General features: G+C 56.0%; 1 protein-coding gene across 1 annotated transcript; it reads left to right on the forward strand.

Moving 5' to 3' along the window:
* The first annotated feature begins 2,663 nt into the window (after nucleotides 1-2,663).
* On the forward strand, nucleotides 2,664-21,534 carry NRTN (neurturin). The gene is made up of 3 exons (XM_030466585.1): nucleotides 2,664-2,682; nucleotides 18,585-18,846; nucleotides 21,086-21,534. The coding sequence occupies exons 2-3, from the start codon at nucleotides 18,612-18,614 to the stop codon at nucleotides 21,532-21,534; spliced, it is 684 nt and encodes a 227-aa protein (XP_030322445.1). The 5' UTR covers nucleotides 2,664-2,682; nucleotides 18,585-18,611.
* The last annotated feature ends 1,979 nt before the right edge of the window (nucleotides 21,535-23,513 follow it).

Here is a 23,513-nt window from a genome sequence, read left to right on the forward strand (position 1 = left end):
GCTGCCCCCCGCCCCCATCTGCCAGTCAATTCACTTTCCTCTTTGTTTTCTTCCTGGTGCTTTTCCACCAATCTCTGTATAAACAGGATTTCTCCTTTGCAGTTTTCTAATTGGAACTCTTCTATTTTGAGGCTCTCAGTTGGTTTGTTTGTTTGGTTTTTTTCTGTGCAATCTGGAATAGTTTCCAGGAAAGATGAAACCTTCCCAGGAAGGCAGCGAGGTGCCAGGGGTGCCCCCCACCCCAACCTGCACCCCTCAGACTGACACACCAACCAATGGAAAACACGGATCATGTTTCTTCCAAGACCTGCCACAAAACTAACCCGATGCCACTTTTGGAGAGCTGGAGAAAGGGAGGGTTTAAGTGAAATGTTTCCGTGCCTTGGAAAGAAATCATTATGCTCACTGTCTGTCTGGCTGCACCTATTGCCAGTTTCCCACGTCTGGAAGCTTTGCTGAGCTCTAAATCTGGGGCTGCAGCATCCACCAGGGCTTGGAGAGAGACAATAAGTGCAGAGAGAGGCAGGGGCTGTCTGTCCCCACAACCTGGCTCCTCATTCTAATGATGGCAGGGGAACCAGCAGCAAGAATGGTCTTTTTTCTAGCCAAGCCCCCAAGAAGGAATGATGATACTTTCCATTTCTCTTGGCCAACCAAAGGGCCTTTCTGTGGTGGCAGCTGTCACCCACCTGCAGGAGCCAGGGAGAAACCTCAGTCAGTGCCCTGGAGTGAGGATATGGGGAGGAATGAGGCTGGGGAAATGTTTGTCCCATCAGGAGACAGCTGAGAAGTGGAGGAGATGATGAGGGGGTGTCCCTGGCTCCTCTTGAGCACCTCCTGGGGTGCTGCCATGGCCCTTCCCAGCAAGGGGCTCAGTCCCCTGCTGCCAAGGCCACCACGGGGCAGCCCAAACAATCCCTGAGATGCTCAGCTGAGGAAGAGCAGCACTGCAGAGTCCCACTTCTGCCTGAAATTCAGAGTTGGTTTTGGTTTGGTTTGGGTTTTTTTGTGGAATTTAAATTCCCTGACATTGCTCCTGGGTTTATTTATTATTAGAAATAACTTCTCCCAGCTCTGCTGTATCAGAATATCACTGCAGCCAGGGCTGGGGACAGGAGTTGGGGTGTTTGACCCTCTTTGTCCCCAACCCTCTCCAAGCCCTGAATTGTAGGGATCTGTTATATATTTGTGGGGGGAAAGCCATCATCTCAGGGCTTCTCCAAACTGTTTCTCTTCAGCAAACCAAGATGCTGCTGGAGAAAATAAACCTTTGGGATTAGATGCAACTGGAAAACAAAACAAAACAAAACAAAACAAAACACTTTTTAATTGATAAAGTCTCATTTAATAAGAATAAGGGTAAATGTGCTGTTTACCTGAATGCCCCATTTTTGGTCAGGACTTTGGGCGTCTGCAGCAGAGCTGGTGGCTCATCCCAAGTGTTTGGGATCCCTGGAGCTTTGCAGCCAGGCTCGGGTCTGTCACCCTGCACAGGGCAAGGGGACCCTGAATGCAACACGGGGGAGCCCAATGAATGGTTTGATTCTCACACCCAAAGTCCTGTCACCCAAAGAACTGTCTTTGTCTCCAGAAAACTCATCCCAGGTCTTCATCAGCCTGTCCCAATGCTGGAGTGGTCATCCTGCCATGCCCTTAAACCAGGGATGGGAAAAGCCCTGGTGTTGGGCTGGAACCACAGCCTGCCACCCCCGAGCCCCCCTGGGGGGGTGTTAATTAAAGGATGCCCTCAATTAACAGGGAAGGGATTTGTGACCAGGGGGGTTGGGTACCGGCAATATTTGGGTACCAATATGGGCAGGAATGGAACCTCCGGGGGGGGGTTTGGGCGCTGCTGTGGGGAGGGTTATGCCTTGGGACTGGGGGGGTTGGGTGCCGCTATGGGGGAGGAAGATTTGGGCACCGGGACAGGGCTGCTTGCTGCCCACAGTGAGCCCTGCGTGGTCGGTGCCTCCCCGGTGGATCGAAGCCCCCGGTCCGCACATCCCCCCGCGGGGCATCGCTCGGGAATGGGGTCCCGGGGGGAAGGGGCGTTGTGGGGGGCATGAGGGGGGGTCCGGGCTGGTGGCACCGGGGATGCGGGGAGCGGTGCTGTGGGTCCGGGGCTCCGGGCCGGTGGCACCGGGGACCCAGGGCAGCAGCGGGGGGATCCGGGGCAGGACCTGGGGGTCTGGCTGGGGCCGGGCAGGGCGGGGCGGGGAGGGGCCGGGCAGGCCCCGTCGGCTCCGCTGCGGGAAGCGCTCGGTGCCTGCTCCGAGGGAGCTGCGGACGCGCCGGGCTGCGGGCGGCACCGGGACAGAGCGGTAGCGACTGGGACGGGGCTGGAGCGACACCGACACCGACACCTTAATCGAAGCCCGGTTCAGCCCGGGCGGAGTCGGGCCCGGTGGGGCGGGAGAACCCAGCTCCAAACCCGCCCCCCGCCGCGGGAAGGAGGCGGTGGCCGACCCCCCCCCCCCCGCCGAGCCGAGCCCAGCAGAGCCCAGTCGAGCCGAGCCGAGCCCAGCCGTGTTCCAGCCGAGCTGAGCCGAGCCGAGCCGAGCCGAGCAGCCCCGAGCCGTGCCCGGCCGCTCCGCCTCTCCCCCATGGCCGCCCCCGGCCCCACGGGTGTCCCGGCCCCGGCCCGGAGCCGCCGCTGAGCCCCCGCACCGGCCCGGCCTCCAGGTAAGCCCCGGGGCGCTCCCGGTCCCGGCTCCGGGCACCTGCCCGCTCCCGGGTGCGATCCTGCCCCTTGCCCAGCGCTGCGGGGCCGGGAGCAGCTCCGGGGGTCTCTGCGGAGCTTCTTTCCCCCGCGGGGGGGGACCCGTCCACGCCGTTCCCGGCCCCGGACTTCTCCGCTTTTATTTCCCCCGCACGTCCCATCCCTGCCCGTGATGGGGGGTGGGTGGGATGCTGCCGCCCCGCAAACAGGGCACAACGCGTTCCTTCGGGGGTCCTGGGAGGATGGCGAGGGGCTTTGGGGGGGATCGGAGTGGGGGTGATCCAGGAGCCGGGGTCGGGGCGGCCTTGGAGGCTGCCGGAGGAGTTTTCTTCATACTTGGAGCCCGTCCCGCCACGCAGAAACACAAACACGGCGGGCAGTTTGTTCACAGGAGGGGGGAGAAACGCGTCCTGTCTAAATATTAGTTTAAGAAACGGAAGGATCTACGGCCGGGCTCCGTCTGCATCTGCAACCCCGTCACCTTCTCCCGGCTCCAGCCTCCTCCAGCTTTCGGCCACCGCCGAGCTCTGCTCTAACATACCCGGAGCTTTGCAGGGGCTGGGAGGGAATTTCCCACTCTACGAAGGCTTTAAAAAAAACCAACCTAGCCCTCGGATGTCTTTATTGCACATATATGGTAGCTTGCAGCCAGCACTGATTTAAATCCTATTGTTGCTTGGGGAGCCAACCCACAATTCGGCACTGGGTCGAGGGCATTGTGGCAGGAGAAGGGGCTGAGGGCTGTTGGAAACGGGCTGTGAAGCGTGGATGTGGGCTGAGGTCCCAGGTCTAAAGCCAGGATCATCTTTGGATCCCAAATTTGGGCTCCCCGCATTTGTGGGAGCTCCTGGATTTCACAGCAGAAGCAGCTGAGATGCTGTGGGGCACAGGGCAGAGAAATGGAGCAGGGAAGGGGGAAAGGAGGTTGCTGGCCAAGGGTTTAGGAGGCTTGAGCACTTGCTGGTGGTTTTTGAGATGCTGGTTTTAACTAGGCAACTGGTTCAGCCCCAGTTCTGCCTGCAGTGGCACCAACTCTGGGTTGCAGAGCAGAGCTGGGAATGCTGCACCTGAGCTTTGCTCTGGGCTGTGGCAGTGTCCTGGAGTGAGTATCCTCAGAGTCACCATCCTTGGTGTCACCTCACACCTCGGTGCCAGGCTGCAGGCTCATCCTGCAGCTCCAATCCCAGCAGCTCCAAGGCTGGGGCTTGAAATGAGACTTTACAACGTTTCTGCATCTCAGGTTTTTAAACAGTGCCAGATCTCCCAGTGCTTGCTCAGCCCTGGTCCAGTTTGGAGGAAGGGGCAGAGGGAGGGGCAGCACATCCCGATGCTGGCTGCAGGCATCCTGGGGATGCTGGACTGTCCCTCCCTTCACACAGTCAGGCTGTGTGAGATGCAGGGTGTGGTGCCAGAGCCAGGCTCCTCCTGGGCTGCACAGGCACAGGGTTTGCAAGGCTGAGGAGAGAGCCCCAGCTCCATCCAGGCCTCGGGCATCTAGCCCCTGAGCTGCTGAAAAGAGGAACTGGTCCAGTCTGCTGCGACACAGCTGGGGGGTGACATTCAGGTTCTGGCACTGCTCTGGTCCCCTTCCCCCCCAGGGGGTGTTGGGCACCCTTGGGTGGTGCTGGGTGCTGGAGAAGGCCTGGCTGGGCTCCACTGGGTGCCCTCCCATGGAACAGCAGTGAATCACAGCTCTCTGCTCCACCATCTCCCTGCTCTCCGGGTCCAACGCCCTTCCTGGGGCTGCCCTTGGGCTGCTCTCCTGTGGCTGTGCCAGGCTCAGGGGCTCCAGGCCATCCTTTTAGGGTTGTTTTCCACCTCTGGGCAGCTACAAGACAGGACCAAAGATTTGCAGTACCTGCTTTATGAGCTCAAGCTACCCCTCATGTGGCCCTAAAAGCAGCCTGGCTGGTAGTGTGGCCAGAGCAGGTGTCCCCTTGGCTGTCCCCATGCAGGTTCCTGGTGTGGTGGCATTTGACACTCAGGGAAGGCAGCATCCTCTGCAGACCTCTTCCTGCAACGTTCTGAGCCACTCTGCCCACACAGGGGTGGGTTTGCTGCCCAGCAATGTCAGCCCCTTCCTCCAGAATATCTCGTGGTACCCAGCAGGGCTGAGCCTTGGCCAAGAGGGAGATGCTGAGAGGAGGGAGGGTCTGGGAACCCTGCTTGGGTACCTGTCTCGTGTGTGCTTCACTGGGATGGGGGTTTTATTTTCCCCTGGTGCCACAGGTAATTTAATTGCTGGTCTAGGCTAAAGCACATGTGCACAACCCCCCTTACAGGACCCAGCCAGGGCAGCAGCTTCTGTCCCCACCCAGGGGCTCCCAGGGCTCAGGGTGCCTGGGGAGGGGGTGAGGACCTGGGTAACCAGATGATTCCTTCACTCCCACCATGCCAGAGCTCATGGGACCTCCCAGGGGAGCTGCCACAGCAATGCAGCCATGGGACAGACCTGCTCCAGCTCCACCATCCCCTGGGGGTTGGACTTGGTGATCTTCAGAGGTCCCTTCCAACCCCTGTGATCACCTGGTTGGACTGGAGAAATCCCACCCAATGCAGCTTTTTCTGGGATTCAGACAGTTTGACGTGGTCCTTCCCTGTTAAACCTGGAGAAGAGAGGAAGAGAAACCCAAACTTGCTGCCTCCTGGTTGAGCAGAACATGGTGCAGAGATGCTCTCATGTGAAGGAACATCCCCAGAGCATCAGCACAGAGCCACCCCCCCCTACCATCATCCTAGGAAGGGAAAAGCCACAAGCAGCTCCCTTCCCATTACTTCCTCATCAGAAAACCCAAAATGGGCTCACTTTGTAACTCGACATCCCAAGAGCTAAATTGAAACAATCTCCTTGCCACCGTCTTGTTCTCCAACAATGCCAAAAAACCATTTCCTTCCACTGCTCTTCAAAGGCAAATCTGTCACTCCCCTTACATGAAATGTCATCTCATGGATGCTGCTGCTCGTGGAGTGTTTTGATTTGGAGGGAACCAGGGGCTTTTTTTATTTGAGGTTTTATTTATTTATTTATGTCTTTATTTATTTTCCCCAGCAGAAAAGGTTTCCTTTGAACTTCAGCCAAACCACATGTAGAAGGGGATGGATGGTGGCAGGCAGGAGGGAGGCAGAGCCCAGCACTGTCCCCACACAGTCCCACTGCAGCAGGATTGTCCCAGGAGGGCAAGTTCCTCCTTTAGCATCATTCCCAGGCTGCAATAATCCAAGGCAGGAATTGCATTTTTCTCTTATTTCTGCTTTTTTTATTATTTTTTATTTTTTATTTCAGTGCAGTCACCTGGCTGTGGTGCTTGGGGCAGAGGGATCAGCCCCATCCTTGAGCTCTCCTGGGTGATGCCCAGAGCTGAGCAGGGACTGTCCATGAGCAGGGTCTGGCTTTGCAGGGTTCTCTGTAATGGGGAGTTATGGAGCTGCTCAGGGTTCAGGAACCTCCTTGATTTCATCTTGCCTTGTTTTTTTTCGGGGGGGGGGCATCACTGGGGATACGAGGCAGCTGAGTCCTTCCCAGGGAGAAAAATATCCCCTGAAGTAACCACATGAATGCCAATTTTTGAAGCCTCCTTAAAGCACCCAGGATTTGGGGGATGGACAGAGCAAAGAGGCATCACTGGGGCTCTCAGGGGGTGGGTGGGTGGGCTGGCAGCCCCCCCCCCCATGCTGCTCCAGGGGCTGAGGGGCATCCACAGACACGTTTGGGGTGAGTCCCAGGGGTGGGGGTCGCACCTGGGGGTCTGTGCCACCTCCCCCTTGCTGGTGATGGTGAAGCTGGCAGCAGAAACACCAACAAACAAGAGTTGTCCCCATGGCTGAGCAGCCACGGACTTCTGCAGGGCTGCTGGTGGCTCCTTTGCTGTTAATCTTGTTGGTTTTGGCAGGGCTCTGACGGGGCTGGCTGGGAGCTTGGGGTGTTTATTGCCAGCTCTGGCTGCTCCCTGACCCTCCCCTATAAACCACGGGAGCTGTGGGACTTGGTGATGGGCTGTGGGTGGCCAAGGACCTCTTGGCATGGTAAAACGGGGCAGAGCCCCAAGTTCTGCTGCTCTGGGCAGCCTCGTGCTGTCCTCCCAAAGTGGAGCAGAGTCAGTGCAGCCCTGTGCCAGTGGCCATGGGGCTGCAAGCCACAACCCTTCATCCCTGTGAGGTCCATCCCTGGGATACAGAGCCATGCTGGCAGTAATGGGCAGGGAATGGTTCCAGTGAGGTTCTGGAGCAGCCTTTTAGGTTTTCCCTGGGGTTTTCCCTCTGCTGTATTCACTGCCACCAGCAGGGATGCCCTCGTTCCTTGGGGAGGAACCAAAACATCTTCAGCTCCTCCAGCAGGTGCTGCCTCCCCTTAGGACACGGGCCCTGTCCCTCCAGAGTGTCCCTGAGGAAATGTTCTCCTCTGAGTTACAAGGGCAGCTGACGTCTTCATTAAGTGCTGTTGGCTTATTAAGAGCACATTTTTGAGGCTTGACAGCTCCACGGAGCTGCCTGAGAGGGACAGTGCCAGCAGTGGGGACACCACACGTGGCAGGAGGAAGCAAGAGGCTGCGATGCTTCCCTGGGCTGGGCTGGTGACATTGCCCCAAGCAGAGGGGGACACGCCTGTTTAGTGCCCCAAATTTGGGGAGAGGGGGGCAAAGAAGAGGCTGGAAGTCCTCTGAGCATGGGGGGACACATGGGCATGAGGGGCAGTGCCTGGCAGAGCATCCCTTGTGATGGACAACAGAGGAGCAACAGGGAGGGGAGGGGGGGCCTGGCCCCTACCTGGCAGATCTGAGGTTCCCATCCCCAAACTCTGTCACAGGAGCCGTGGTGGCCTTGGCTACAGCAGCCAGGGGGATGAAGGAGAGGTGGCATCCATGGGATGGGGCTGCAGGGAGGGCTGCACCTGCCAGCTCCACTCCTGAAGGCTCAGCAATCCAGCTGCTCGCTGGAGCCCTTCCTCCAGATGTGCTGGGTGCTTCCAGCAGAGCTTGCTTGAATTTCCTGAACTTGTGCTCGGGGTGAGGGCCACGGAAGGGTGTGGGTGGGTGCTGCTGAGGGATGGGTGTGGGGGCTATGGGTGGGTGCCACTGGGGATGCTGTTAAGGGATGTGAATGGGTGCTCATCCCTCAGGGGGCACCCAGAGGCTGGAACTCCTCCATCCTGCCCCTGACACTGCTCGTTTCTGGCTCAGCCTCTCCTGTTTGCTGAGGTAGGGCTGTGCTGGAGGGTTCTGCTGCAACATCTGGGCTGGGAAAGGTGGAAAATTGGCAGAAAAGGGACAAGCCAGCTTCACATCCCTGCCCTCACCTTGCTGCAGGAGCAGAGCGAGGATTTGGGAGGCTCTGACTGCAGAGACCATTTTATGGCTGCACAGAGCCATCAGCTGGGGGCAGGGAAAATGATCCTGGTCTCTTATCCACAGGCTTGATCAGATCCAATCTGGAGTTGCAGGTGTGGGCAGGAAGAGCCGTGCCCATGCAGCTCTCCCAGACCTCCATCCCAGAATTGCTTGGGTGTGAGCAGAGGGCTCAGAGGGCAAAACTTTGTGGCTTTGGAAGCTGGATCATGCAGAAAGCCTCCAGTCCCTGGGAATCTCATGCAGGTTCTCTGCACAACAACGGGAAATTTGAGGCACTTGTCCCTCTCTGCATCATCTCTGGTGCTGGGCCACTGTCAGCACCTCTGCTGCCTTTTGGATCTCCTTCTTTATCCCAAGCATCTCCTACTTTTGAACTTTTTCCACCCAAAAGCTCCATTCCCCATCCACTGCTGTTCCTGTCCCAGGAGGAATTTCTCATTTCTTTGCTCCAGAGCAGCACTAAGTGGTTCAATCTGTCAGCAGTGGCCAGGAAACACTAATGGGATCTGAGTCTGTGCTCCGTCCAGAACCCACTGGAAGGGTTTAGTGCCAATTGGATTTGCAAACCTCTCTCGGGTCTCTCTGCCCTTAGCAAGGAGCTGTAATCCCCAGCAGGCACCTCGGCCCTTCTGTGCAAAGAGGAATTAAATGCACAGAGGGAAAAGGGGAGGCAAGAAACAGGGAGGCTCCTGTTGGTGGCAGGGAGGTGGCACCAGCATCTCCTGTGCTGCTTGGGTGAGATGATCACAGAACCCCAGAATTGTTGTGGTTGGAAAAGCCCTTTCAGATCATCAAGTCCAACCCAACCAACTCAACTGAGTCCAGTGCTAACCCAAGGCTCAGCACCACATCCACACAGCTCTGAAGTCCCTCCAGGGTCAAACACCTCCCTGGGCAGCCTGGGGGAGCCTTTAATGACCTTTGCAGGGAAGAAGTTTCTTCTATTTTCCAGTCCTGCCCTGGCACAACTTGAGGCCATTCCCTCTTGTCCCATCCCTTGTTCCTTGGGAACAGAGCCCGACCCCCCCTGGCTCCAATTAACCCAACTCTACCAAGTCCAGTGCTACCCCATGTCCCTCATCCCCACATCTCCAGGGCTCTGAAACCCCTCCAGGGATGGGGATTCAACACTGGGTCAGTGTTTAATGACCCTTGAGGGGCAGAAGTTTCTTCTAATCTCCAGTCCTGCCCTGGCACAACTTGAGGCCAAAAGTTGCTCTTGTCCCATCCCTTGTTCCTTGGGAGCAGAGCCCGACCCCCCCTGGCTCCAACCTCCTCTCAGGGGGTTGCAGAGAGCCACAAGGTCTCCCCTCAGCCTCCTCTGCTCCAGGATCAACACCCCCAGGGCCCTCAGCTGCTCCTGGGCAGACTTCTGCTCCAGACCCTTCCCCAGCTCCATTCCCTTCTCTGGACACTCTCCAGCCCCTCAATGTCCTTCTTGTCCTCAGGGTCCCAGAACTGAGCCCAGGATTGGGGGTGCAGCCTCAGCAGTGCCCAGCACAGGGGGATGATCCCTGCCCTGCTGCTGCTGCCCACCCCAGGGCTGATTCCAGCCAGGACACTGGTGGCCTCTTGGCCACCTGGGCACACTCTGCCTCATATTCAGCCACTGTTGACCAACACCCCCAGGGCCTTTTCCTCTGGGCACTTTCCAGCAGCTCTGCCCCAAACCTGAAGCATCTCTGAGGGTTGTTGTGACCCAAGTGCAGGCTCTGGCACTTCCTTGGCTTTGCTGAATCTCCTACAATTGGCCTCAGGCAATGATGCAGAGATGGATGCTGCTGAGGGATATGGATGGGTGCCACAGAAGGATGCAGATGGGTGCTCATCCCTTGGGTGCTGTAACTCCTCTGCCCTGCCCCCAGCACAGCTCAGCCACTCCTGGTACTGGGTCAGGGCAGGATCTGAGTTATTAAGGTGGGAGCTGAAGGGACCACACCAACCACCAGAGATGTGTGGGCAAGCCAGAGGTGAATGCCCTGGAAAAAACAGGGAATTAATCCCAGGAGTCCTCCAAGAGCCATTGTGCTCCTAGGGCATATTTGCAAAGGGAAACTGAGGCACAATAGCAGGGGGAGTTGGAACTGGATGATCTTAAAGGTCCCTTCCAACCCGGAAAATTCTGTGACTCTGTGAGTGACCTCCCTGGGGATTTTCCCAGGCTGGAGTGTGCCACGAAAGAATCCACAAAGAGGGAAAACCCTGCAGAACAGGGAAGGAGAAAGTGACCAAAGCCACTGTGTGGGGGTCCTGCCCTTTGGTGGTTTTCCCTCCTGGTTCCCATTGGGGGCTTTTCCTTTCTTGGGGGGAAAAAAAAAAAAAGGGTTTTGGTTTTTTTTTTTCCCCAGCACTCCTGTGGCAGCTCACAGATACCAGCAGTGTCGAAACCAATCCAGAGGAAAACACATCTGGGGCCTGGGCTTTGCCTCACTGCCAAAATTTCAGCTTCAAACCATGTTTCCCGAGGCACTGGGATTGTTCAAACAAGCCACAGTAATGAGTTTCCTCCCAGAAACCTCCCCTTTTTGGCATCTCCTGGTTATTTAGTGCGTGGGGGGGGGGATTTGTCACTCCAGGAAAATAAAATAAATAAAAAAAAAAATTAGGTTTGACATTCAGACTTCAGATTTTGGCCCAAGGGGGAAATTTTAGGCTGGGGAAAGAGTGCTGAGTGAATTTGGAGCCAGCACATCAGCACCCATGGGTGCTCTGTGCTTGGGTGGGGAGGAGTCTGCTTTGTTTCTATTTATTTTGTAGCTGGGACTATCTCTGATTTCCTGCAAGGCTACAAAAAAAGAAAAAAAAAAAAAAAAAGGAAAGTGTTTGGGGTTTGATGAGGTGTTGAATGATGTACTTTTTAATTTTCTCTGCCCGGGGTGTGGTTTGGCTGCAATGGGTTTCTTGCAGTTTTTATTCCCACCTGGTTATGGTGTTATTTCACATCCTGCCATGAACCACACTCAGCTCCAGCTGATGCCCTGGGCAATGCCAGCTTGGAGCTTCTTCTTCTAAATTTCTTTCTAATTACTCACCTCTAATCATACAGGGTGGCTCTTGCTGCTGCTACAACTCACTGAATCATCTTGAGCAGGGGGTTTGGGTTGCTGGGGTCCTGCTGACCTCAGGGAACCCATCACACCTTGGCAGGGGCAGTGGGGATACGGAGCCACTGGCTTGGGGACCTGGACATGCTGGGGATCACCCTGCCCATGGCTGGGATTTTTAAACACTTTGGATGATTTTTAGCTCGGAAGAGGAATAGAGACCCCCCCAAAATGTGAGGTTTTCAAAGATTTTTTTATTTATTTTTTTTTTTCCCAGAACTGAGGTTGGAGGGGGTGCCCCCACACCTCCCTGCAGGCACCACCCAGGTGTCTGGAGCCACTGGGCAGGGTGAAAACACTGCAGTGAGTCCTGCTGCAATTTCAACTGCTTTTTATTTTTTTTTTTTTAAATGCTGATTTATATTGCAGCTGCATTCCTGCCTCTGGCAAGTGGTAAGGACAGGAGCAGAGGGTTGGGAGACGAGGGAGGCCAAGGATGAAAGAGAAGCAGCATCTTTATTTTATTTGCCCTCTTAGGGACAAGCAGTGCCAGGCTCTGGAGTTTCCATCCCCTGGTGGGTGGCAGGGTGCTGTCCCCATCACTCTGGGATGGCTCTTTAAGGGGCCCCTTTGGCCATGGCATTAATTGGGATTTTTCCACCCATCTGCTTTGTCTCCTCCTAGAAGATTCCCCACACACACAAATCCTCCCCTTACTTGGGGCTTTGGTTGTGTGTGGGGCTGTGGTGGGGTCCTGTACCTTCTCCCCCAGCTCTGCATGGGGGGAAGGAGATGCCCTTCCATGAGGAACATTTCTGGAGGTGCCATGGGATGTGGGATGTGGGATACAGCTACATGGATGTGCCTGACTCCAAGCTTTCCAGCACCTCCTGGTGCCTTCTCTGGTGCTCAGCTTTGAGCTTCTCTGGGTCCCCAAAGTCCAGAAGGGAAGAGATGGTGGAGATATGGATGGAGATAAGAGCAGGACTGCTCTGTCTGGGCTCAGCTCAGTGCTGCTTCTCTTGGGACACAGCATTCTGGCCATGGCAAAGCCATGGATCCTTCCATGAAACCTCCAGCACTGTGTGGCCACCACATCCCCCATCCAACCCTTCAGCTGGGACTTATTTTTCTTATTATTCTTATTGTGACGATGAGCTTGTGGGGTTTGGGGTCGGGTTTTTTTGTTTGTTTGGGGTTTTTGAATATATTTTTTTAAACCCAGCTGTTGGGGGAGATGGAAACCCAACCCCCTGTAATTCAGCCCCCCTGTAAATGTGTGTGGGAATGCTGCAGTTTGCAGAACTTGGGGACTCCTGGCACCTCCAGGAATGCTCCCCCAGCCCTGCCATGGCCCCTTCTCCTCCTCCACCATCCCATGGGGCTGGGACCATCACCATTTCCTTGCCAGGGCTGTGCCAAGGGGCCCCATCCAGGAGAAGCTTTGGCGGTCACCCCGGAAAGGCTTTTCCAGAGGATCCGGGCTGTGGCAGGGACCCAGGGACTTGGGGAGGTGACTTGTTTGCCATCGACCCCTTGGGAGGGGACAGGGGGAAGCTGGAGCTGTGGGAAGAGATTTGGAGTTGCTGGTGTTGGGCTGGTTTTCACTTAGGCAAAGCAGAACCATGTGTCCCACGCTTGGCTCTGGTTTTGCTTCCAGGGAGAGCTGGAAAGGGGACAGGGAGGGGAGGGAAGGTGGGGATGAGCCAGTGCTGGGGGCTGTGGCTATCACCATTTGGGGCATTGTCCCCTTGTCCCCATGTCTCCAGCCAAGGGGATGGATGTCTGGTGGCACTCCAGGTGCCAACAGCAACCTCTGCAGTGGAGCTGGAGCTGGAGTCATCATCTATCAAGCCCTACTCTATGTACCCACTTAATGCCAAAAGAGCAGGAAAAATCAACACTTAATTTCAGATCAGGATTTGGGGCTTTTTTTCCTTTACATTCCCCATTTGAGGGCCAGTTTTGCCATTTTGGGGCTGGTTTCTCTGTACAGCAACCCAGCTGCAGGTTCTGGTACCTCCATGCAGCGTTTGCCCTGGTTGGGTCAGACCCACCCGTGCCTTGCAGGGGGGTTCAGTTCCCTCCAAAAAAAGACACATCAGGAAGTTGAGATAAGTTGAGGGGAAAGTGCCCAGTGGTCTCTTTGCCACCACCCTGTCCCCTCAGCAACCAGCCAAGCATCCTCCAAGCAGGACCAAGCGTGGAGCCCAAGGCTGCAGCTTTTCCAGCAGCCCCTGGAGCCTGGATGGAAATTGTTTAATTCCTGTGGGGTGAGTCATGAGGAGCCAGGATTTCAAAGCAGCTTGGCTCCCATGTAAGGCACTAAAATAAACAGTGGGTGGCAGGTGGAAGCTCTCTCTGATGTCCCATCAAGGACTTCATCTTTCCAAGTGTTTCTTGTTGCCAAATAAACCCCGGCCACTCCGTGGCCTCATCCATTCTTGCAGCGTGGCTGAGGCTGAGTGCTTGAAAATAATGAATCGATGCCTGGGAGCATGAATCGACTGAAAATTTATGACACACTTATATTATTATGTCTTTTGGGTTCTCTGCTTTCTGAGCTTTGATGAATTGGGAGTGAAATTTTTCACGTCTCCTCCTTCCCCTTCCAGCAAAGGGGATTTAGTGTCAAAATTCTGCTTTTTCCCCCCTTCACCTCCTGACTCCAGGAGCTGAGGCTTTAAGGAATCAATGGAGGGAAAAGCAGCTAAGAGCCTGCTAGGAAAAATTGGAAATGACTTAGAAAAAATATGAGAAAAACCAAGGGTGTGAAAAGCAAGAGAAGTGGGAGAAGCCCCCCCAAAGCTGGGAGGGAAGGTGATGGCCCTACAGGAAGGGATTCCTGCTCCAGGGATCAGCAGGAGAAGGTGGAGGAGCTGCTGACACTTGGGAGCTGAAGATGAGAAAAGAGAAATGTGTCTCCATTGATTGGAAATGTTTTTTTCTTGCTGAACACTGAGGGCAATTGAGCCTTGAAAAACTTGACTGAAGGCCACGGGTTGGATTTGTTGGATCCCCTTTGAAAATAAAGAGGAGGCACGAGGAGGTCCCAGAGAGGATTTGGGGAGGATCTGCAGCATGGGGAGAGCCAAGATCATCAACTCCTTTCCTCCAGACCAGGCGATGGGAGTTGGCTGTGCAGCTATTTGTTCTTTTTTTTTCTTTTCCTGAAGATTTCCAATTCTTTAGGACTCAGGGTGGATTTTCCCCTGCCTGGAGAGCAGTGAGCTCCAGCAGGAGCTGTTGCAGCAGGGAAGAAGAGGTGGTTGTGGTGAAGCCTTGGTGCTGGAGCCATTTCCATGGTGGGCTTCTGCCAAAGTGGGCTGGATTGGGAAGGGGCTTCTCCAGGAAGATTTGTTTCCCTCTTGGCAGCAGGCTCAGCACTGCTGGCTGGTTGGAATTGTGTGAGCAGATTATCAGGAGAACACAGGAAAATTGGGAGCTTTTGGGTTGCACTCCAGGAGAAAAACTTTGGCCTTTCATCAAGGATCCCAGGTCCTTCCTGGGATGTAACGTGGTTTCCAGCACCCAGACCCCTCAGCACTCAGCCCAAAAATTCCTCCATCCCCACTGGAAAGAGGGAGAAAAGCTGGAGCAGCCTTGTCCCCCCCAGGCCCCTCCTCACCCATGTAATGCTCTTTCCTTTCTCCAAACCCACTTCGAGCAAGAGGGACAAACTGCCAGCATAGATTTAAGGGGTGATTTTCCAAGTCTCTCCTGCCTCCTGGCCCTGGGGAGGTGGGATCTCCATCCTGCCATGGGCTGGGGACACAGGGACATGGCTGCAGCTCTGCCCTGGGGAACATCTGCTGTGAGCAGGACTTGGTGTCATCCATGGGCAGAACTGCATGGTCCAGGCAGTGTGTCCTTCCTGGAGGTTCTCTGTGCCAGTTGGATTAAGAGTTGGACACATCAACACTCAGACTTCTTTTATTACGAGAAACACTGAGCCAGATTGCCCAGGGAGGTGCTGATGCCCCAACCCTGCAACCTGCTCGTTGGACAACCTGGCCTGGTTGGAGATGTCCCTGCCCATGGGACACTCTGTGGCCTCAAAAGGTTCTTTCCCACTCAAACCATTCCATGAACGTGGAGCTGCTGAGCCATAGCCATGAGCAGCCTGTTCAGAGCAGCCCAGCATCACTGGGGGCAGCTGGGGGCAGTTTGGGGATGGGGGATGTGGGGCTGAACTGAAGTGTCTGACCAGAGTGGTGGGAGAGCCCCCATGCTGAGGTGGGGCTGGGGGAGCACGTCTCAACCTCTTTGGGATTATTTCTCCTCTCTGGGAGTGGGTTTGGAACCTGTGGGAACCAACCCAGCGGGAGGGCACAGCTCAACCATCATCCCAGGTGGGGCAGGGCTGCAATTCCTCTGTGCCTGTGTCTGGTTTTTCCTTTCCCTTCACCCCGACCTCCAGCTTTCCCCCCAGGTTGGCACTTTTGTCCAGTTGTCCCAGCCTGTGACTTTTCAGAGCAAGAGAAACCCAAGCCTGGAATAACGTTTTTGGATTGTTTTGCATCCTCGGAACTGGGGCTTGAGGCTTTCGAAAGGTCACAGCTGAGAGGGCGGGGGCCAAAATGACTTTCTGCTGGAATAGGAGGCTGCTTTACAGGATGTGCAGCAAGGCTGAAACCACTCTCCTAAAATTTTATGGCCCTGCAGGAAGCCAGAGGCCCTGGGGCAGGCGGGTGGGTCACGTCTTGCAGCCGTCGCTGCCCTTTCCCCCACGGCGCCGGGCGAAGGGGCAGCTCAGGAGGTGATGAGGAAGGTGGAGCTCTAGATGGTGGGTGAGCCCGTTCCTGGCTCTGTTCCCGTCCTAAAATGCCCCAACACTGCCTGCCCAGAGCTGCTGCTTCTCCTGGAGAGCCCAGGGCTGTCCTTCTCTGAAACCCAGCTGCTTCACCTGAGGTTGCTGCTTCTGCCCAAGTCCTTCATTCCTGGGATTTTGGGAGCTCTCCAAGCTCAAACTGCACTTTGCTCCATCCTTCCCTGGTCACCACCCAGCCCTGGGCCCTGGCTGGGAACTGTTTGGGTGCTGAGAAGTGGTTGTGGTGCTTGTTCCCAGCTCCTGCCCTGAGCTCAAGGAAGAACCTTTGGACCATCAAATCCCAGACTGATTTCAGTGTGAAAGGACCTTGGAGATCACCCAGTCCCACCCCTGCCATGCTCAGGGACACCTCCCACCAGCCCAGGGTGCTCCAAGCCCCATCTAACCTGGGGCCTTCAACACTGCCAGGGATGGGGCAGCCACAGCTTCTCTGGGCAGCCTGGGACAGGTGCTCAGCACCCTCACACCAGAGAATTTCTCCCTAATGTCCAATCTCAATCTCTCCTCCCCCAGTTTAAAGCCATCACCTCTTGTCCTGTCATCCCCTGGCCTTGTCCCAAGTCCCTCTCCAGCTTTCCTGGAGCCCTTCAGGCACTGGAAGGTGCTCTGAGGTCTTTCTGCAGCCTCCTCCTCTCCAAGCTGAACACCCCAACTCTCTCAACCTGGCCCCAGAGCTGCTCCAGCCCTTAGATCACCTCTGTGTCCTCCTCTGGACTCACTCCAACAGCTCTGTGTCCTTGTACTGGGGACTCCAGAACTGGACCCAGCACTGCAGGGAGTTCCTACCAGAGTCAACCAGATGATGACAATCCCCTCCCTCACCCTCTTGTCACCCAAGTCCCCCAATTCTGCTGGTGCCAGCAGTGCCCTCCACCACCCTCCCCACAGCCAAGGAGCCCAGCTGGACCTCAGCTCCAGGGAGGAGAAGCAGCAGCAGATGGGTTTAACCCTCTTCCCCTCCTAAATCCTTTCCCAGCAGCTCCAACCACTTGACCCCACCACAGGTTTTGCTGCTGGGGCGGTGCCGCTGCCAGCGTGGCCGCTGTGTCCCCCCCGGGATGTCACCCTCTTCCCTCCTTATATGGCCAAACTATTCTTTTTCTGGCTTGGCATTGTTTATAGCTCACTTGAAAATATTTAGACTCTGGCTGGGTTCTCCAATTAGCTTGTAACCTACAGGGCATGCAATTACTGTTACTTAATGTGCAATTAGCTGCATCTTGGGGAATCAAAGCTGAGGCTGTGTTCACAGCCTTTTTTTTTTTCTTTACTACAATAACAATAAAAACAAACCTGTCAAATTCCATTTAAAAAGTAAACTTTTTTTCCCCCAGTTAATTCTACTTGGCAAATATTGCTAAACTGGGGCTGTTCTTTTTTTTATTAATATGCTTTCTCCTTCTCTCCTTTTTTTTTTTTTGCCCCCCTCCCATGAAAAACTGGATTTCCAAAGGAGAAATGTTGGGAGTTTGCTAGGAGCTGAAATAAAAAAAAAAAAGGGGGCAAGAGGTGGCTGTGAGTCTGTGCCCCTTTCCAGAGCTTGGCTCTGGTGGGGATTTAGTGGCTGCCAGCCCACAGAAGGGACAAGGACCCAATTCCTGATGCTCTGTCCAGCTTCAGGGTCAAGTGTAAAATCCCAGTCCTGCTCTGGATGGTGAAATGGAATGGTGTAAGGTGAGGGCCTGGCGTGGGGAGAAGCTGGGGAGGGGTTGATGCTTTTGGGAACTGTTGGGCTGGGATGAAAAGTGCCACAGCCAAGGTGGCCGGTCCCACCTTGAAGCTCTGCCCCTCATGGAGGGTCCAGTCACCCCTCTTCAATTTTTTCCTGAGTTTTTCCTGATTTTGGACTGTGTGGATGGAGCTCCCACATCAATGTGCCAATGGAGGGATGCAGGATCTGGTGGAACCTTGGGGTGAGCAGGTGGCAGGGGTGGCTCCCCGTGCTCCCAGGGACATCAAAGAGCTCTGGGACTTTGCAAGGGATGGAAGGGAGTATGGGTCAGGAGGTTCCCTCTGCTGCTCCCCCTGTCCTGAGGTGATGTCCTGGGTGAAGAGGGGTCATGAGATGACATGAGTTTGTCCCTCCTTTACTCGCAGACACCCGCTGTCACCTCAGCTCTGGAGCAGGGGTGATGGGTGTCCTGGAGCAGGGGTGATGGGTGTCCTGGAGCAGAGGTGATGGGTGTCCTGGAGCAGGGATGATGGGTGTCCTGGAGCAGAGGTGATGGGTGTCCTGGAGCAGGGATGATGGGTGTCCTGGAGCAGAGGTGATGGGTGTCCTGGAGCAGGGGGTGATGGGTGTCCTGGAGAAGGGGGTGATGGGTGTCCTGGAGAAGGGGGTGATGGGTGTCCACCTCCCCTGCCAGGCTGCTGTTGGATGGATTGGCTGAGGACACCCACTTGTCCCCGTTGTCCCCACCAGCCCCAAGCCACCCTTACCCACTGTCCGTGCCTCAGTTTCCCTATAGCCCTCCTGAGAGGGCAGAGAGGATGAGCTGGAGCCATGGGGACACTGCTGTTCCGGTGGGAGGTTGTCAGCCAGCCTGAGCTGTGGGGATGGGCTGGGGAGGGGAGGGGGGGGAAGGAGGGAAAAGGTCCTGGGCAAAGGCTGAGTAATAAGGATTTTTGTTTTGCCTGTTTTGCAGAGTTTCAATGTTCTGACTTGCCCTAAGATGAAGGTATGGAAGTTTGCAGCCATTGCATCGATGCTCCTCAGTTCCATGTTATCCATTTTAGTTTGTAGAGACATGCTCCACGGAAGCTGGACATCCAGCCCCTTGCCTTCCTCGCTGTCTTCTTCACGGGCATCTTCCTCCTCTTCCTCCTCCTCTCCCTCCTCCTCGCTGCCGGTGGCTCCGCGGAGATCCCCACGGGCCCTGCACCGCCGCAGCTCTCTGCTCACCCAGTGTAAGCGGCTGCTCCGCCCCGGGGCTTCTCCCCTCCCTCCAACCAGCCCCCAAATCCCACCAGGACACCCTGCGGAGATGACAAGCAAAGCCCGAGGGGTTTCTTCCCCCCTTTGCCCTCGGGGAGGGTTGGAAGAGGGTTTGGGGGGGTCCTGCAAAAAGGAACTGTTGGAAGTCAAAGCTGGGAGTGAGAGCTCAGCTCCACGGAGGGAAACACCTCAGCAAGACAAGAGGGCAGGGTCTCAAGTTGTGCCAGGGGAGGTTTAGGTTGGAGATGAGCAAGAATTTCTTTCTGGAGAGGGTGATCAGGCATTGGAATGGGCTGCCCAGGGAAGTAGTGGATTCTCCGTGTCTGGAGATCTTTCCAAAGAGCCTGGATGTGGCACTGAGTGCCATGGGCTGGGAACTGCAGCAGGAGTGGATCAAGGGTTGGAGTTGATGATCTCTGAGGTCCCTTCCAACCCAGCCCATTCTATGATTCTGTGATTCTATGAAACCTCTGCCATGGAGGGGTGGGGGTGTTCAGCCTGGAGAGGATGCAGGGAGACCTTAGAGCACCTTCCAGAGCCTGAAGGGGCTTCAGAAAAGCTGGAGAGGGACTTGGGACAAGGGCAGAGAGTGATGGGACAAGAGGTGATGGCTTTGAACTGGGAGAGGGAAGATTTAGGTTGGACATTAGGAAGAAATTCTCTGGTGTGAGGGTGCTGAGGCCCTGTCCCAGGTTGCCCAGAGAAGCTGTGGCTGCCCTATCCCTGGCAGTGTTGAAGGCCCCAGGTTGGATGGGGCTTGGAGCAGCCTGGGCTGTGGGAGGTGTCCCTGACCATGGCAGGGGGTGAGAATGGATGAGATTTAAGGTCCCTTTCAGTCCAAACTAGTCTGGGATCCGATGACCTTAATGCAAAAGAGGCTGGGGGGTTTTTTCACTCCAAATGTACTTCTCTTTATTTTTTTAAAAAAATCATTTATTCCTGCTCTTTGTTTATAAATGCAAAAATGTCAAACAGGAGCTGCCCAGGCAGGGGACCCATCCCTGGGTGGGGGGGCAGTGGGTCCCTGCAGGTTTGGTTTGCAGTTTGGTTTCTGAACTAGAGGAACTTCTTTCAGGGTTGACATTTCCCAGCCAGTGACAAGTTGGCAAATGACATTTCCCTCTGGATTCCTTTTTTTTTTTTTTTTTTTCTTTCACCCCTAGCACTTAGCTGTGGACTAAACCTGGCTTTGGGGTTGGGCCAACAGGACCTGGGTATCACTGGTGACACCTCACAGCAAGGGACAGCAGCCACCTGGAAGCCAGGAGCATGGCAGGAGTGAATTGTGGGCTGGGTTTCCCCCCAGACAGCTGATGTTGAAGCTGGAGCAGGTGGTAGGAAGGGAAAATAAGAAGGCAGAAAAGGGAAAGGTTTGGGTTTTTTTTACCCTGCTGCCTTTCTGTCCTCATGGCTCAGCTGTGACCTCCATCCTGGAGGACAGCCACTAGCCCCAGGGGACCTCCCATACAGGGACATCCACCCACCCTAAGGGACCCCTGTCCTGGGAGCCATCCACCTGGCCAGTGGGACCTTCATCCCAGGAGAAATCCACCCACTCCAAGGGATCTCCATCCTGGAGGACATCTCCCTGGCCAGGGGATCTCTATCCTGGGGGACATACTCTTGTTGTGGGGGACCTCCATCCTGGGGACATCCACCCATCCCACAGGATCTCCATCATGGGGACATCCACCTATCCTGGGAGATCTCCATACTGGGGGACATCCACCTGCCCCAGGAGTCTTCAGTCCTGGGGGACATCCAATTGCCTCAGGGGATCTCCATCCTGGGGACATCCCCTGCCCAAGGGGTCTCTATCCTGGGCGACATCCACCTGCTCCCGGGGTCTTCAATCCTGGGGACATCCACCCATCCCAGGGGTCTTGAATCCTGGGAGACATCCACCTGCCCCAGGGGTCCTCCATCCTGGGACATCCACCCATCCCGGGGGATCTCCCATCCTGGGGACATCCACCTGCTCCCGGGGTCCTCCATCCTGGGACATCCACCCATCCCGGGGGATCTCCATCCTGGGGACATCCACCTGCTCCCAGGGTCTTCAATCCTGGGGACATCCACCTGCCCAGGGGATCTCCACCCTGGGGACATCCACCCATCCCAGGGTCTTCAATCCTGGGGCACAGCCACCCACTTCATGGAACACTCACCCCCTCAGGAGCCACCCACTAACATCCTCCCCTTCTGTTGCAGACAGCAGTTTGTTGGAGAGCTACACGGAGGGGGAGATCCGGCAGCTGCTCTCAGCTCTGGTGGAGCGCTACAGCCAGGCCATGAACTCAGGCGGCCATGAGCTGCCCCTCTTCCCCCGGGCTGGCAGCCGCAGGAAACGCGCCCGTGCCCGCCACAAACCCTGCGCCCTGAAGGAGCTGGAGGTGAGCATCAGCGAGCTGGGCCTGGGCTACGAGTCGGAGGAGACGGTTCTGTTCAGGTACTGCAGCGGCACCTGCGAGGCCGCCGTGCGCAGCTACGACCTCTCCCTGAAGAGCATGAGGAGCAGGAGGAAGATCAAGAAGGAGAAGGTTCGTGCCCGGCCCTGCTGCCGCCCGCTGGCCTACGATGATGGCGTCTCCTTCCTGGACACCTACAACCGCTACTACACCGTCAGCGAGCTCTCAGCCAAGGAGTGTGGCTGTGTGTGAAGGAGCAAGTGGGAGAGGTGATGTCCCAGCCCTGAGACCCCACGGGCCACCAGGCAAAGGGACAGGAGCTGTGTGACAGAGGGACATCCCCAGAGAGGAGAGACCAAGGCCCAGCCGCTGCCGTGTCCCTCGGTGTTGTCCCGCTGGCTGCACAGGACCTGAGACGCCGCTGCCGGGGCTTCTGGAGCGGTGATGGCTGCTTGATACCCCTCTGGGGTGGCCCAGGGGTCCTTGTCAACCCCTGAAGGGTGACAGTGGGTGTGCCACATGCACAGGGCATGTGCTACCCTGGAGGTGCGGTGTGTGTCACACACAGGTTGTAGTGCCCGTGGGGGGTGTTGGTGGCCCCTGTGCAGGGTGACGGGTGTGGGATGAGCTGTGACAGAGCTGTGACCCGTGGGGTGTGCAAGCATCACAGAGCGTGGCACGGGCGGGTGGGGAGTAGAAAGGGGGGGTTGTGTGGGGATTGCTGTGTGTGGTGTGATGCTGGGGTGTGTGGCACTGGGTGGGCTGTGCGTTAGGGTGTGTGCTGCACCCACAGGGTGTTCCAAGGTGCATCAGACCCCAGAGGTGCCCATTGTCAGGGACAGGTGGAGTTCCCAGCTTTCACGACATCTGCTGGGGTCCTTGCACTGCCAGGGATGATTCCGTGCCCCAGATTCCAGCCTTTGGTAGCAGGGCCCCACCAACAGTGGTTTGTGCTCAGGCAGAGGCTCAGACTCTGCTCCCATGGCCACTGCTCCCATAGCCCCCAGCTCTTCTGCTTTAAACCCACCATAATCTGAAGTAACTGGATTAACCCCTGGTCCCCCTGCAGGCAGCTGGTCTAGAGCCCGGCCACCTCCAGAGAACGGACAGCATCCAGAGAGGTGACAGCCTGGGAAGGTGACAGGATCCAGGAAGGCGATAGAGTCCAGGGAGGTGACAGAGCCTCTCAAAGCCACCCGTGAAGCTGTGGCACTTGGCTCTGCAGCCACAGCCAGGAGCATCCGAGGCTCATCATCCCCTAAAAGCTGTCCCAACACTCCCAGCCACAGCCCAGCTCCTCGGCAGGGCCTGAATCGTGTAGGAGAGGAGATTGAGGCCTGGGGGTTGGCTCCAGTTTGCATTTACAGCAGTGTCACTCTTGTTTACTCTGCGGAGAAATAAATGAGACCGCAGACTTTTGCATTCTCTGGGCAGGCTCTATTCGTTGCCTGGGATTGATGGGTTTTCTCCCCTTGGCTCCCTTCCCAGAAAAAGCAAATCATAAACAGAAGGAGAATATTGGTGTCGTGTCCTGGGCATTAACCAGCGTGAGGGAAAACGCTCCACTTGCTGCAGTGTCCTGACTCCTCAGTTGGGAAAAAGGGAGCAAAAAAATCCCGTGAGCTTTCATGCCAGCATGAGGATGATAAGGAGCAGTGTTTGTAGGAGCAGAGAGCAGATCAGCATCCCCTGGGCTGGGACATCCCACTGTGGGCTGGGAGACAGCTCTTTCCCCACCATCTCCAAGGGTGAGCAGGCACACTCCTGGCCTAGCTGTGAGCCAGGCTGATAGAGGGTTGGTTTTTTTTCTTGCTTTATTTTCATCCAAACACCACTTTTGGCTGAGCAGAACCAGGATGTAGTGGAGCAATATAAACACCATCCTTCAGCAGGGCTGTCTGTGCAGCCAGCATCCTGGGACAGCAGCCTGCACGTTGATGTGGAGTTTTTCCCTCACTGCTGTAAAAAGGGAGAAGCCAGCAAAACCCACCTCTGGGGCACAAAACCCACCTCTGGGCCACAAATCCCACCTCTGGGGCCCAAAACCCATCTCTGAGGCACAAATCCCACCTCTGGGGCTCAAAACCCATCTCTGGGGCAACACTCACACACAGACCCTGACACTGCCAATGCTGCTGAGACCAAATTCAAGCCATGCTGCACGGAGCTCCCAAAACACCCTTGCAAGGTGCTGCTGCCCTGCCAGGGAGAGTTTGCACCCCTGGGTTTTG

Source organism: Calypte anna, chromosome 28, assembly GCF_003957555.1.
Source record: "Calypte anna isolate BGI_N300 chromosome 28, bCalAnn1_v1.p, whole genome shotgun sequence".
In the NCBI taxonomy this organism is placed as follows: domain Eukaryota; kingdom Metazoa; phylum Chordata; class Aves; order Apodiformes; family Trochilidae; genus Calypte; species Calypte anna.